Consider the following 15,213-nt stretch of genomic DNA (forward strand, 5'->3'; position numbering starts at 1 on the left):
ATTAGGCTTCGATAATGCGAGAACAACTATTTTCTTGCCAGAGCATTTTTTTCCTTGTAGAGTAAAATCTCTCCAACGAGAAAATAAGTGCTCTAGCAGCATCACCAACCTATTTCTAAAAGACTAGGCACTCACCCAAAGAAGTTATAGAATTCTGCCAAGTAAATCTACGAATAAATTTGATGCACTTCACATAAATGCATTTGGGCTGAAATCCAGTTTTTTACAAGTTACAACATTGATTTGTTTAACCAACGGAAAGTGGGTTTCATGCTTTGTTTGACAACAAAATCAGCGCCTGAACCTACGATCAGGTGTACCATTTGGAATCGCGCCTTCTTTAAAGTCGTCAAATATAATGCCCTCAAGAATAATTAAAAAAAAAAAGATCGTCAACCATATAAAATCCCATTTCCCCAGCTATGTCCTATACCATTCAGACAGTTTATTTACAATAATAATTTCTAACTGACCCTTAGTCACTCGACACTTGAGAAAAGAACGACGTGCATCCTCGTTCACTATTGTTGTGTATTGGACCACATCTTGAATGTGGAGGTTGGAAGTTAAAAGAAAAAAAAAATGGTCCCAGAAAGAAAAGGTGAAGAAACAAAGTCAAAACGATGCCACTCGAAATAAAGAAACATACGTCAGAATCGTGCAATGCATGATTCATGCAAACATGGTTGGTAAATGAGGAACAAAACATGTCAGGATTGAAATACCTGTTTGTCATTTGGCACACACATTAATACCTGATACGGTTCAGTATCACAAGCCTTCCAAGTTGAGATTCATTAGCCAAGAACAGTACATCATTGCCAGGAAGAGATTTGCAGAAACAAAGCCTAATGTCTACAATAGGTCAGATCTGCAGATGATACTTGAGAGAATCACTTCAGCAACGATTAGTGCTCATCTGACTATGATTTGCAGAATTTATAATTGATACAAACCTGACTTACTTAACCAAAAAAGAGTAAAAAAATGTTTACGACATTAGGAGCAACAGAAATAACTCAAGGCATCAGACAAAATGTTCAAACAGGTATTTCATCGATTTACATGAAGACCACAATTAACTAATAACTATAGCTCATGGGATTCCTTTGATTTGCATTTATGACGAAAATGGAGCGTGTAACAACAACATCACCCTACTGGGATTCTGCAGAGAGAAGTTTCATCTGGGAAAGATAATCCAAGAAGCAAACCCGTGAAGCTCAGATTTTTCTAATTTTTCTACATGAGTGAGAAAAAACTATGAATTTTCGCCCTAAACTGGTTAACCAAATGTACAGATTAAGAAAATTGATTACACTTCAAAATTTTAAAAAAGCATCTATGGATGGCTGCCCAGCAATTCACCCTACATTTGAATTTTATGAGCCACAGCATCTCCAGAACCAAGACAACACACCCAACTCAGACTGTCCAAGAATCGCTCATTTCTAGTTGATTCTGGGATTCTTTAGTCCTTTAAACGTAAATTAAGGCTTTCATTTTCTCAGGACTCAGATTACCAAGTAGTGTGGCACCGGAAGTACAGGGCAAATACAATCGATGAACCTGATAGTTAGTCTTAAACAATATCTGTAACCCTCTCCATGTCTTCACTGCATGACAAGTCTCCTATATCCTCTCTTCTTTTCAGGCTATGTATCAACTCCTCTACTGCTAATAAAACTGCTGTAGATGTCACTGCAGATAGCCACACTGCTTGAAGACACAGCCAGGAGTATCATGACCCATGACACAAGCCTGTCATTCTTGGTCGCAATGCCATGAGTATCTCTGCACAAGCATAACCACTTAACATGAAAATTCGGAAACATAATACCAAAATGGAAGAATAATAGTTGGCAAGTGATGATTGCAAGCTGAGAAAAAAGGAGAGAATGTTTTTGAAAATTTATCTGTACAACATAGTGTCAGAAAGGTAATGTCTCCTTGTGTCCAATCTGGAACTAACAGTTAAGGACAATAAGTATCCTTCTTTGGAATGGAATTACCGATTTAGGAACATATATAACAAGTGGAGTTGAGTTTAAACAAGCTCATCATTAATTTTACAACCCATCTACATTTTGAACATTCCTAATCTTCTGTTTTAAGCCGACACAAATGACAGGCATCTAGCTAATGTACAGCAGAACTGAAAGCAGAGGAGCAACAAAATACAGTATTCTATCACTTTCAGTCCTGCAGATGTGGCAATTTAAGAAAAATCTATCAAATTATATTATTTATTTATTATTATTTTTTAATCTGTACCGAGCGCATAGCTTGTATACATAAAAACAACTAAGAGAATAGATGTTAGCATGCTTCTTAAGTGTATAATTCATATAATGGAGACCATTAACTCTGTACTCACCTAAGTGCAATGGCAGCAGGAAATATGTAACCAACAGAGACTGTAGCTGTAGCTCCAGTGAACTGAAAAGCATCCCAGATGCTAGGTACACAATTGGCTCCCACAAAGATGAAACTGATTAAGGTTGCAGTAACTGAGAAGAATCTTCTATTATCATAAACAATAGGAATTGCATGATGGAACACAAGGCCATCAACGTTGAGGCGAAGTGAAAAGAATACAATGGGAAATACAAGCATCAGGTGAACTACATAGCTCACTCTCACCACATCATTAAGCAGTAAGCCATATGGGATCCCAAGACTGCCATCAAAATTGGAGAGTATATCATCCATTGTCTGATCTCCAAAGAGGAGAAATCCAAAGAAGCTAGTTGCTAAATAAACAGATGTACACAAAGTGATTGACGTCCTGACTATAGACTTCATCTGTGCGGAGTCTTTTAGCTCATTCTCTATGGGATGAACTGTAACACATGTACAGAGAAGCAATCAGCAAAAACCAACTAGTGGCAAGAGAAGAAAAAGCACTTATAATGCAGCAGAAAATCTCAAACACTCTAAAGATGATAGTAAAATCAATTTCCAGGATCACTTCTCGAGCTCTATTAACTGGCACCATGCCTTGATAGCATTGATTGCACGACCAGGATAATCTCCTCATTTCCACCATGGTAAGTAATAAATTGCCAAAATCAAATTCATACATTTTCCACCCCAATATTTAAGAACATCCCAAATAATCCAACATTCAATCTGCATACACTTAAAACTCCCCCTATTTTCTTTTTGCTTAAAGCTTTCCCCATGTGATGTTTAGAATTACACATTGCAAAGAAAATCACTTAATTGCCCCGGATTTAAACATTTTCCAGCATAATCATTTATGCATAAGAAATGTTTCTAAAACACATGAAGTATCCTTGTAAGAAGGCCATCACTCAGACAAGATAACACAAACATGATGAGGCATTTCCTTGAATTATTAAATAAAAACACAAACCACATACATATTCCAATTTAGACCATACATAAACACACCGGGTACATCTACTGTGACATTAAATTACTTTAAAACGTTTGTAAGTTGTAACAACTTTCAAAGTACACATGATACCCATAATTACACTTCTTAATTCATCATAGATGATAACAATTTTCTTCTCAAAAAACATCAAGGACTATAAATTTTCATTTTGAAAAATCATTAGTTAAAAGTTCCAGACACATCTACACTTGACAATGGCAGTAAAACTATGCAAATGACGAGTTAGAATTGCATAGTGCTATTCTTATTTCAACTTTTCAGTCACTAATATGACTATTTGTAAAGCATTCATTGCCAACACCAAAAGGCTAAAAATGGACTATTTAATTGGAAGAGTTAGGCAACAATGATATGCTTTTCTCCTGCAAGACACCCAAATAAAATACACAAGCGAGTTCCTTGTGCAACAGTAAAATTAAGTAAAACACCATTGTGATTAAATAGATTAAAGACCAGAACTTACCATTGTGATGACAAATATAGGCAGTAACAAGTACAGGAACAACGGTGAAAAGCCTCCAAAAAGATGCCTGATCAACAAGTTTTGGCATCAAACGTGGTATTCCAATGCTGCCATTTATCAGTTTAATAATGGCTATTCCTGCTGTGATCACCACAAATACAACAGCCAAAGCCACCGACAAAGCTGATGTGTATCTCAGTGAATCTAGTTAAGGAAATTACTAATATTAGCCAATGGTGATAAGCTAGCATGTATATCAAAGAATCTAGCTGGTATGATGCTTGTTAGATGATCATGGACAAAACTAAATGCTTGAGCAACTGCTAATCTTCTACTATGTTTACAAGAAAAGTTTATACCAAATAGCCGAAGTTGTACTACTATCTTACCCAAATAAAAGGATTAAACTCAATGGTAATCAAAGGAGTGCAACTAGCGATATGCCACAATCTCAATCCTTTCAGATTAAACTTGGGATGATTTTTTCTCTTTTAGGCTCACAGAGTTCAATAAAGGGTGATTGGATCTTAACCTAGTATCTCTTGTTTTCACACTTCATCTCAATTTAATTAAATCTCTTCAACAAAGAACAAGCTTTAGATTGACTCAATTCAGAGGGATAATACTACATTTCATTGAGGAAAGAAAGGTCAGTTAGATGGGTATTAACTCCATGGGTAAAGTTTTTCATAGGAGCTTTTTCTCCAAACCAAAACGATATATTGAATATAATGGATCCCAAGGGGTTTAACATTTCTAGATAGCTAATGAACCACCATAACTTTCAGAGACGGGTGACACAAAATGAACAACATATCTACACAAATTGGACTATCACTTGAATGTGTGTACGCTGTGATGTAAAATTAAACAAGAATTCAATATCAGGAAACTTCTACAAAACCAGGCACATAGTGTGAAGTTATTATATACAACTCAAAGTAGAAATAGTAAGATTATAAGACGGGAAAGAGTTTTGGATGCTCACCAACACGCTTGAATGATATCAAAGGAGCAAAAACGAAAAGGGCTGTTAGAAGCAGCACGAAAGATCGTCTAGTCCACCAATACTGACCGAACCATTCTTCCATTACACCTGAATGATGCACCCCATCTGACGTAGACCCTGATAGCACATCACCTGTCACCAGAGACAAAAGTTACTTCCCAAAGGATTCTTCGTCATTCAGCATGTAGCACTAATATTATTCCCACTAGGACACCATCTACAGTTGCACTTACCTCATCCTCACCCCAGCAAATACTGCCCCTGGTCTACCAGGGTGGCACACCTAACATAGCTTAGCTCAAATTGAGCCTCGTAAAATTCAACGCCACCAAAATTCTAATCACAAATTGATGAAAACATATCATACTTTATCCCAGAAGGCAAAAAAATGAAAATAAAAACATCAGTTTGCAATGAAATTGGATTTTCTCCCAAAAAAAAAAAGCAACTTCAGCTCATATTAAAACCTAGCTGAAACCAATGTATGTAAGCCCATAAAATTAGATAAGAAAAGCCAAAAAAGGAAAAAAAAGAACAAAAATGATTGGAGCTTAGGACCAATACCTATGATAATCATGTAGACAACAAGAGTGCCGACGTTGTTAATCACAATGCAGAACTGAAGCAAAGTCCGGCCGGCGCTGCCGAATGCATCGCAGGCTAAGCCGGAGTAAGAGGTGGCTTTGGAAGCTTTACTAAACCTTAAAATAATCTCAATAGACTTTTCCGTCAACATTGCAGCGAGAACGATGAAGATTAGCCCCGGGAACATCCCTAATTGCTTCAGCGTTTCGGGAAGGGCCATAATTCCGGCGCCGACGATGGTGGTAGAGAGATTGAAAACGGCGCCAGAGAATGAGGCCCCATCGACGTCAAAGCTGGCGACCTCGTGAAATTCCCCATCGCCGTCGGCAACACGCTTGCTTGGAAGGAGGGGCGTTGATTTAGGGCTCCGGCGATACTTGCGATCGACGTAGGACATTCTCGTAAATTTCTGGTTAGAATTTGTCAGATTTTGTTGGATTGATCCGATTGAATATATCAAACGAACGTAGACAGTGGACGAGGCTCTGTGTTATGAGTTTACGCGGGAAGTAACGTGGACGTGGAAGCCAATTAGATGGTAACAAATCGGCGATGATGGGACCCGAAACTGGCCGTTAGGACATGGACTTTTCCTGTGTCTAAACTCTAGTGTATGAACTATGAAATGAAATGTCTACCAACATATTCTACAGGATAATAATAATCTTGCCAAATGTTAAAAGAGTTTGTTCTTTCCTTTTTTTTTTTCATATCCCCAACTGTCATATCAAAATTTGAACTCTGAACTTAATTACGAAAAGAATTTAAAAAATTCAATTTTAAACCTGACAGGTAGGGGTGGCAATTCGGATCCAATCAGGTTGGCAGGGTCGAGAACTTGACCCGACCCGCCAAAAAATCTGTTGACCCGAACCCGACCCCGTCAACCCATGACGGGTCAGTATATCTGACACGAACCCGAAAATTTTGGATTGGCGGGTCTACCCGAAAATTAATTTTAATTTATTAATTTATCACTGTAAATTCTAATAAAATCAATTTCTCACAAAGTTAATTACATCATCAAGTAATAAAAATTTAAATAAATAATTTCAAATCAAATCCAAAATAAATTAAACACCGTAAAAGTGTTTTATCCCAAATCAAATATAAAATAAATTAAAACGAATTATATTATTTGTCCAAATATAATAATTTTAACTTCACACAAGGTAAATAAATTCATTTAGAATTAAGTAATTAATGTCTTTGAAAAAAAAGAATGATTTAGTTTAGTTAGATAAAATAATTTTTATGTTTATTAAATTATTTTTAATTTGTAAACGGATCATATCGAGTCATATTAGGTCACCACGGGTTGACCCGAAATCGACCTGTTTTCTTTTCGGGTTCGATCCGATTCTGACCCGAACCCCCAAAACTTCAACCCAAACCCATTAATTTCGTGTTAGGTTCGTGTCGTGTTTTCGGGTCGTGTCAGAAATTGCCACCCCTACTGACAGGAGTAAAATTTCTAAAAACCTTCCCTAACTATTGGACTATTCCAAGACGTTAATGATGTTAGGAAGTAAGATAAATGAAAATCATATCCCTTCTTTTGGATAACTTCTAAATTTCCTTTTTCCTTTTCCAGCAGAGAATACTTCCAATTCAGAAATCATCCGAAAGGGCGTACAGTGTATTTTGATTAGTGTATATAATAAGCTTTTACCGATTGTTTTTCATTTTCGATTTTTACCATTGGCGCATGGATTAGATAGATAAAATATTAAGTACTCAGAAGAAGTAAATTATATTTCCCTCTTTTATCCATCATAAAAACATGTGACCTTTCTGACAAGCAACTTTGAACTAATACTGAAATCAAGTTTTGCATCTTTTTTCAATACAAAGTTAGGTCTGCTTAATCAAGTGCAAAGAGTTGCCCAAAGTTAGGTAGATATTTTGGCCAAAAGATTTCTTTCCCAAGCTAAACAGCTTCTTCACCAGACTTGCATTTCCAACCATTAACACAGGAACTAGGCATATGACAGCTAAACAAGTAGCCCCACCCTTTTGGCATTGCCAAAAAAGGTTCCCTTTTAGCAGCTACATCTGCTAAAAAGAAATGATCGAAATGAACTGGATATTGCAGATTGAAGCCAATCTAAATCGTATTAGTTTTATACTCCATTTATTGGCCCCCAGTCTAAGCCGAAAATAAGCAATAGCCCGCTAAGCTACACATATTTGGGTAAATGTATAAGCGATGGCCCAGGCTAATAGTAGTTAATGCATCCGCGACCTCAAGCAAGTGCAACAAGTCTCAAGCAACCCCCTCGTTCTAAAACCTAGTGTTCAGGTTGGCCGTGCTTGTATCAAAGTCTAAAATGAGCAAAGATAAATGCCCCTATCAGTTTAAAACTGCTCTGTACTCAGCTTGTCTGCGCCTTCATCCTTGCATTATGAGGCAATAGGTCATCACGCTCGGAACGATAATCAAAGATGACCAGTTGAGAGTTTGGAAACCAGTAATTATCACCTTACTTTGTAGATTCCACCCCAATAGAAGACCCAAGAGACCACAGAAATTAGCAGTAGATTTATGAGCATTGGTCAGGTTTCTCATATTAGAAGACTGCACAGGAATGAGTCCAAGACCATGATGTCAACCTGAGGCAGAGCAAGATAGACCAAACTGTACCAAAAATTGTCTTGCAATAGACATATTCCATGGGGAAGAAAACCCAAGCTGCACATTACTAGAGTTACTTGGGTATAACGCAGTGCAAGAATTAACTTATGTGCTAGTTAGTGCCAGAATCGGACTAGTTAGTTTCCAATCACCGCTTTCTCTTTCTTTTGGAATTCTTGTCTAAGTCAACCTCAGCAGGCTTTGATGATAAAGCTTTTGACTTGGCAGCTACAGAAGCACTCCACAAAGCCCTCTCAACATCTGATGGTGTGAATAGGTCCTCCTCGCTCGAAAGTTCCTAAGAGCAATTTTTCCATAGATTGCATCAAACAACAAAGATGCAATGTCAAACAGAAAGAGAATCCAACTCACGATAAGATAGCAGTTTGGCTAGGACCAATAGCGCAGTTCAGTCTATATCAAGTCATTCATGTAAACATCCAAATATCAGATATCAAAGTAGCTACATCAGCATGCAAGAAGTAAATAGATGATACACCATCCTTCATCAGGAGTTTCACCTTTCAAACAAGCCATCAAAGATGGTATCAAAACTATGACCTCTAGGCCCTAATGCAGCATTTACCCCAGCCCCTCACTACCCCAACCTCTTCCTGTATATTCTGGGCTGCCATTTAGGATGATCAATTCTGAAGGCTAAAAAATTTTCTGGCAATGTCTTTAAGTGATTGAACCTAGTAAACATTCGAGAAGATTCAGATACCCTCTCTGCCCAGAGATCCAGGAAGAATAAATTGAATTGAAGGGAAAGATGTTCAAGCACATAATTATATTAATAGTAATTAAACATGTAAAAGCACTAGCATTACCGTCGACATAAATCAACTAGTCAAGATGCCAGACGGTAAGCAAGGCCTTCATATTAAAAAAACACTCCAGCACCACAAGGTGATGATTGCAAAGACAAAAATAAACAAATAAATAAAATCATAATTTTATGATTATATTGCACCAAATCTGAAGCACAAGCCACGGGAAGAATCAGTTCAATATGGCAATGCAGGGCAATTGGCAATGTGCATTGTGAAGTCACATGACCACGATGCAGCCAAGTCGAAGGAATCGCATCAATCAGCAAAAACTAACTTGTTGACGAAAATATGTTTTTCTAGAATGCAGTGAAAAACATTTTTTTTAAAAAAATAGATGCAGTAGATAAATTAATTGCAACTGAATAATTTTGAATTCTCATCATTTTCTATAACAGGATACACTTGATACCAAAAACATCCGGAAATATATTAGTTAGCTGCAAAATTCAGCTCGAAGTTGCAATAACAACAATCTCTGATTAATAAAAATAAAACACATAGAAAAAATAAATAAATTCAAACCAACCATTGCCTTGGCTTGTAACTTCTCCACAAAAACTAGATAACTCTTCAATGTATAGTCCTTCGTGTTACCAATTGCTGCTTCCATCGCCTTATTCAACCACATTCGCAGCCACCCAAAAAACAATAATTAATTAATTTACATAAAATGTCTCCTTTATTACTATTATTATTTTCAAGAAAAATAATTCCACAAATTCTCTGAATTTTTGTACCTCGTCGGACATGAATGGAGTAATATGAGGAGCATAGGCAGCGAGAATAGCGGAGGCAGTGGCGGGGCCCACGCCTTTCAAGACGGTGAGCTCCTTAACAGCTTTAGAAACGTCCGGCAACGACTCGAACGCTTTTCGCGAGGCTGATTTGACAACGTCGTCGTTCAGCGAAGAAACGAAGTCCAGCAGCCTGGGCCTCCATTTGCCCCTGCTCAGCTTCCACTGCATTAATTTTGAGAGTTCATCAGTCGTTATATATGGAGTAGGGTTCCTCTGCTTTACCAGTACCGGAAGCTCGTTCCTGTAGAAATCGTCGAGGGAAATAAGGTTTGGTTTGTTTAGGGATTCGATGCTGGACTTGTAGGACGACAGAGCCGCCTTCCATGAGCTTATGTCCGAGCATTTCAACTCCATGGCTGCCATCAATCTGCAACCTTTTCTCTTTTTTTTTTTTTTACGCCATTTCAATTCACAGTTTTTGACTATATTCCTTGTTTGAAAGCGTCCGGGCAGAGTCAAAGACCAGAGGCAACGTCCTAACGGCGTCGTTTGGTTTCGAACATTATGACTTTTTCTTACGTCCAAAGTTTGGATCCAGTGGCGCGGAGGGAAAATAAGAATTCCTTATTCAGCGGGCTTTTGGAATAGTTTGGATCGAAGCCCATAAAACTTAATGGGCTTTTCCTTTCAACATCTACATTTGATCAAAGCCCATTTAAACTCTTGTCTTTTATTAAAATTATACGCGCATAGTATTTCACTCGACGTTCTGTCAATTGGATTGTAGAATTCCCAAGTATTATTCATTAGATTTTCCATTTCCTACGTTTTATTCTTTTTTTTTTTTTTCTGACGGAGGGAGTATCCGGGTCATCGGGTAAACTGGACTCGACTAATCCTCCACCAACACGTTAACCATGGGACTCGAACCCTTGCGGGAGATTGGACAATGGCTCTTAAGGAAGATGCCATGACCAAACGAGCTGTCCATGAGGGGCTCCTACGTTTTATTCGTTCACCAAGTATTATTCTTTTTCATATAGCATACAGCATCGAAAGTCTGTCTGTGTGAGCAAAGTTCAAGATTGTCCCGTGATTTTATGATGATTTTAACATAGATCGCCTAAAATCCAACAATTTTCACAACTACTAGCTCAAATTTGTAATTAAGTTGTTAGTCATAGTTGTACTTCATTTGTTTTTTTTTTTTTGTACGAAAAAGTTTGGATGGATTCGACTCTGGTCATCACTACGGGTCAAGACATGCTTCCAGGATCATAGATCACTTATAGATGTTCTTACAAATCGTCCACTAATACAACCATTACATCGATGATGGAATTCGAACACGCGACTTTTTTGTAAGAAAATAATCTGTTCTTTTCAACTGAGCCAATTTGTGTTCGCGTACTCCATTGGTTATTTTGCTGCAGTAACATGCATAAAATCCAAAGAATTTTGCTGCAACAACAGCCGAGTCCCAAGTCCCGACTCAACTATTCACTCATTAATTGCATCATCGGGATACAATTTATTACTTTTGTAAATTTCTAAAATGGATTAGATTAAATATGTCCCTCGGGGTCGGTTCGATAAAATTGGGACGAAACAGACAAGATCAGCATGGCCCCCCTGCACAAGGATGACATGCACAAATCGAAGATCAGATTAAATATGCATTTTTCAGAAGAACAACAAACAAGCTTGCATATAGAAACTTCGCAGTACAGGTCGTCCCTGTATCGAATCTTTTCATGGAATTATGTGAGAGGTACCAGTTATTGTCTTCGACTTTTAAGCTTATCCAGGCCTATTACGCGACATAAAAGTCATCACTTGTGGTACAATGTCTTATTTAGACAGTAAATTTTGTTAGTCTACGTGATGAATCTCATGCAAAACCCTGTCCAACCTAGAGATGCAACTGGATATGTGAGTACATTGTATACATACATTGTATGTATGTGTGATTGTGTTCTTCTAAGTTAAGGTCCGGTACATTGGTTAAGGATAACCCAACCATAAGATTCCTTTCATCGCGAAACCATCATTAATATACAACCAAGAACAAAGATACACGGTATCCTTTTTTTTTTTTTTTTTTTTTTTGAGAAAATGCCAATTTATGGGAAGATACTAATCAGTTACAAAAATAGATAATAACATAATCAATCATGCATGTCGGTCACCTCACTGCTCCGAAGAGCAAAATATTACCCGATTAACATTTTTTTCCTTCACATAAAATTAATTCAATCATGGCCAAAGACGTCATATCAATAAAGGATATATTAATGGTCTTATTGTACAAGGAATGAACTAGGATTCAAAAGCAAGAACGGTTGTCAGTTACAATTGTTCCCAACAATTCATTAGCTCCAATTTACCAAGAAGGCAAAATTTGAATTATAAAGATCAGAATACGTAAAAATATATAAATCGTTTACACTGAATTATAACTTGTTGAAGTGTTCTTATACTACTGTTACAAAATGATTACATTAGTAACCTTTCCTGTCTGTATCCTAAATGAGCTCTATTTATAGGGCCATTACATTTTTTTTTTGACATACTATGTTACTCTGCAGGGAAGGGGGAACTCGATTGACTTGTATAAGGGGGTTTGTGCAAGGGACTTGAGGGTGGGCAGGCATGAAAACTAAAGGGGTGTTTTGATACACTCTTCGATTTTTTGAACGGTAAGATGTGAAGTTTGAATATCTGACCTCCATATTGAGTTTCCATGAACTCATGTTCATCACAGAGGACAAATCCTTTTTTTTTTTTTATTTTCTAGTTTGGTTAAAAAAAAAAGAAAGAAAAAAGATGACGAGGACGACAACAAGAAGCCTTGGCTAGCCAGTTTTGCAGATTATATGTCCTTGCAGCCATGTATTACATGGATGAGGGGCAGGAGCGGTCATCAGATGGACCGCTCCTGAGCTATTCACGGTCAAGATTTGGCCAAAAAAAATTATACGATCCAAATTACTTTTTGTACCTCTTTTTTAATAACGTGTGTGGGACTCACAAAAATTTGCACCTGCAACCGCTCTGCCCGTGGTCCGTAATACGGAGAGAACTAGAGGATCTCTGTGCGCCTTCAACTGCGGTGTTGCAGAGTGTCATTAATGAACAATGATGCATGCAATAGCCTGTTGTTACGACTTGGAGGGGAATTAATGGAGACAATGCTAATTGGCAACTTTTAGTGCTGTCCAAAATAGTCTTAAGTGAGTTGATCACAAGTCGAATCAACTAGTTAAAACTTATATATTAAAGGGCGTATAATAATGTACTGCTGTGATCTAAACGTGAAAAAATCACTCATTTTAGCTCTCTTGGCTCAATTCAATCATTCCTTAAATAAATTGGAGTAGAGTAGGAGTAAGAGCAATACAAAAATTGATGATTGATTAAAAATTTTTTTGATCAAAAGATAATTTTTCTGCTACGTAAGCTGGTTGTTATGCTGAGTGTATTCGCCTTAGGAAAGCTGCTCATTTTGTACATTTATATGGTCTCCCTTTAATATAGCATTTTAGGTTCACCTAAAATAATGTCATAACAATAATCAAATGAATGAACTTTTGTCCTCTCGAAATATTTTTGTCATATCCAGACACATTTCTCTATTCCTAAAGATATCTGATAATCATTTATTTAATGTTATAATTAGAATGCCAATCACAATACTGATATGCTTCTGAAAATGTTTGTGGCCAATGAGATACTTATACAATATCTTTAGATAACCAAAAAAAAAAAAACAACATGGTTGCACCACACCGTCTTCTTCATCTACCAACCATAAGTTATTCACATGAAACTGTGCCAACAACCAAGTGAAAGTCTTTTGTTTTTTCTTTTGGTTTCTGTGGCTGAGGAAAGGGAGCTTTTCTCGATCGGGGCGACATTGTGGAGTCCATGTGCACCAGATATGGAACAGGGTAGACCACCTAGCTAATACCTGAAACTCTCATTCCCTCTTCTTCTTCTTGATAGTTGATAGTACTAGTTGTCATTTCTCGATCGTCAATGAAATTCACTTTATGGGAAAATCGTTTAAAGTAGATTTGAGGATCCCTCACGTTCATTCAGTTCGTGAATCGTGAGATGTCCAAATTAACTCTGGAATCGAATTTGGCATCATTCTTCATTGTCCTTATCTTGAGCAGAGTAGACTAGACAATATGATTATGTACGAGTCATCAAAACTATTGCGGGTAAATTGATGGCGATGTAATTTTCAGCAAGAAAGGTGTAATTTACTTTGACTGTCAGCATCAATTGGGGTTACAATTGTCATTCAAATTCGCCATGCAAAATGTGAATCACGTTTTTATAAAGCTTCTTTTTTTTTTTTTTTTCAATCGTATTTATCTACTTTAAACCTACTCCTAATCGATTTTAAGGGAAGGGTCCAACTAACCGTACGGAGGAATTAACGGGAATTGAATTACTATTGAATCAGACGGATGCATTACGCACTCGTATGAATTTAAACCATTTAAGTGTTAAAACACATACTATGGTAAGTGATAGGAGATAAGATTTAAATTCTTAATCTTCCATCCTACTAAATCTTAAAGATTTTGTTGGTGACCAACAGCCATTACTGTGTTTATATAAAGCTTCTACGTACGCATGACAATTATTGGATTGAACGTTGCAAAGGAATTGTGTGTACGCCCGTAGCAAGTCACAACTACGTGCATGCCTCAAAACGAAGAAACGACATCAAAGTTTCAACAACAAATGCAACGAAATTGGCGCCGGACCTTGAGTCGAATTGATTAGGCCATGTGCAACCAACGTCCATCAATGATGGTGGCGTACATCCAAAACGACTCCTGCTACATAGCCGCCCCCTTCTCCCGGACCAAAGAAAGGTTTGAAGATGCTCGACCAACGGGAGAGGAATGAAAGGAACGGTTTTTTTTCTTTTTCTTTTTCACATGAGTATAAAGTAAGTTATTATTAGTCAAGAAATATTTATTGATACGTCGTTTTGCAAAATTTCGTAGGCTAGTATCTAATCTAGCTACAAGCTAGTAATATTTAAACCCATTTTTCCATTCCGTCCCCTCTCCATTTTCAGATGAATTGTCCTATCCGACATGCGTACGTGAAAAAGTAAAGTTTAATACACTCAAATCGTTATGGGGTCGAGTTCGCACATGGTTGTAATGGGCTAATTAATCTCAAATTAATTCTGATTTTTGTAAGAGCTGATTTCGAAAAGAAAAGCAAATATCTTTGAACTTATGGTTTTGGTTCCCTTTTTCTAAGTTTATTAAAAAAAAAAAAAGTCAAAATATTAAATGAAAAACAGTTGAGACTATCACATAGAAATGTTATAAAAATTAATTAGAAGTTAAAATTAATTCTTAAAAGGAAAAATTAGTGGAGAACAAAACTAATGTCACCTTTAGAATTGACTATAAGCGCGAAAAAGAAACGTAATACATCTTCTGATCCACGTCCCTCAAATGACCATCCCGCTTCCCATATGCTCCTTGCGTGC

The 15,213-nt window shown here is 37.1% G+C and overlaps 2 protein-coding genes and 1 pseudogene across 2 annotated transcripts; 1 reads left to right on the top strand and 2 right to left on the bottom strand.

The window, feature by feature from the left end:
- Nucleotides 1-1,037: 1,037 nt before the first annotated feature.
- Nucleotides 1,038-5,908, bottom strand: LOC113749857 (amino acid transporter AVT6A-like). Its single transcript, XM_027293725.1, has 5 exons — nucleotides 5,461-5,908; nucleotides 4,876-5,028; nucleotides 3,888-4,091; nucleotides 2,378-2,843; nucleotides 1,038-1,794 (listed from the first exon to the last, which is right to left on the bottom strand). The coding sequence occupies exons 1-5, from the start codon at nucleotides 5,876-5,878 to the stop codon at nucleotides 1,656-1,658; spliced, it is 1,380 nt and encodes a 459-aa protein (XP_027149526.1). The 5' UTR covers nucleotides 5,879-5,908; the 3' UTR covers nucleotides 1,038-1,655.
- A 2,090-nt stretch (nucleotides 5,909-7,998) lies between these two features.
- Nucleotides 7,999-10,145, bottom strand: LOC113749412. The gene is made up of 3 exons (XM_027293144.1): nucleotides 9,687-10,145; nucleotides 9,476-9,562; nucleotides 7,999-8,414 (listed from the first exon to the last, which is right to left on the bottom strand). The coding sequence occupies exons 1-3, from the start codon at nucleotides 10,107-10,109 to the stop codon at nucleotides 8,265-8,267; spliced, it is 660 nt and encodes a 219-aa protein (XP_027148945.1). The 5' UTR covers nucleotides 10,110-10,145; the 3' UTR covers nucleotides 7,999-8,264.
- Nucleotides 10,146-11,258: 1,113 nt separating this feature from the next.
- LOC113750933 lies at nucleotides 11,259-11,370 on the top strand (annotated as a pseudogene).
- Nucleotides 11,371-15,213: the final 3,843 nt, after the last annotated feature.

Source organism: Coffea eugenioides, chromosome 10 (genome assembly GCF_003713205.1).
Source record: "Coffea eugenioides isolate CCC68of chromosome 10, Ceug_1.0, whole genome shotgun sequence".
Lineage (NCBI taxonomy): Eukaryota > Viridiplantae > Streptophyta > Magnoliopsida > Gentianales > Rubiaceae > Coffea > Coffea eugenioides.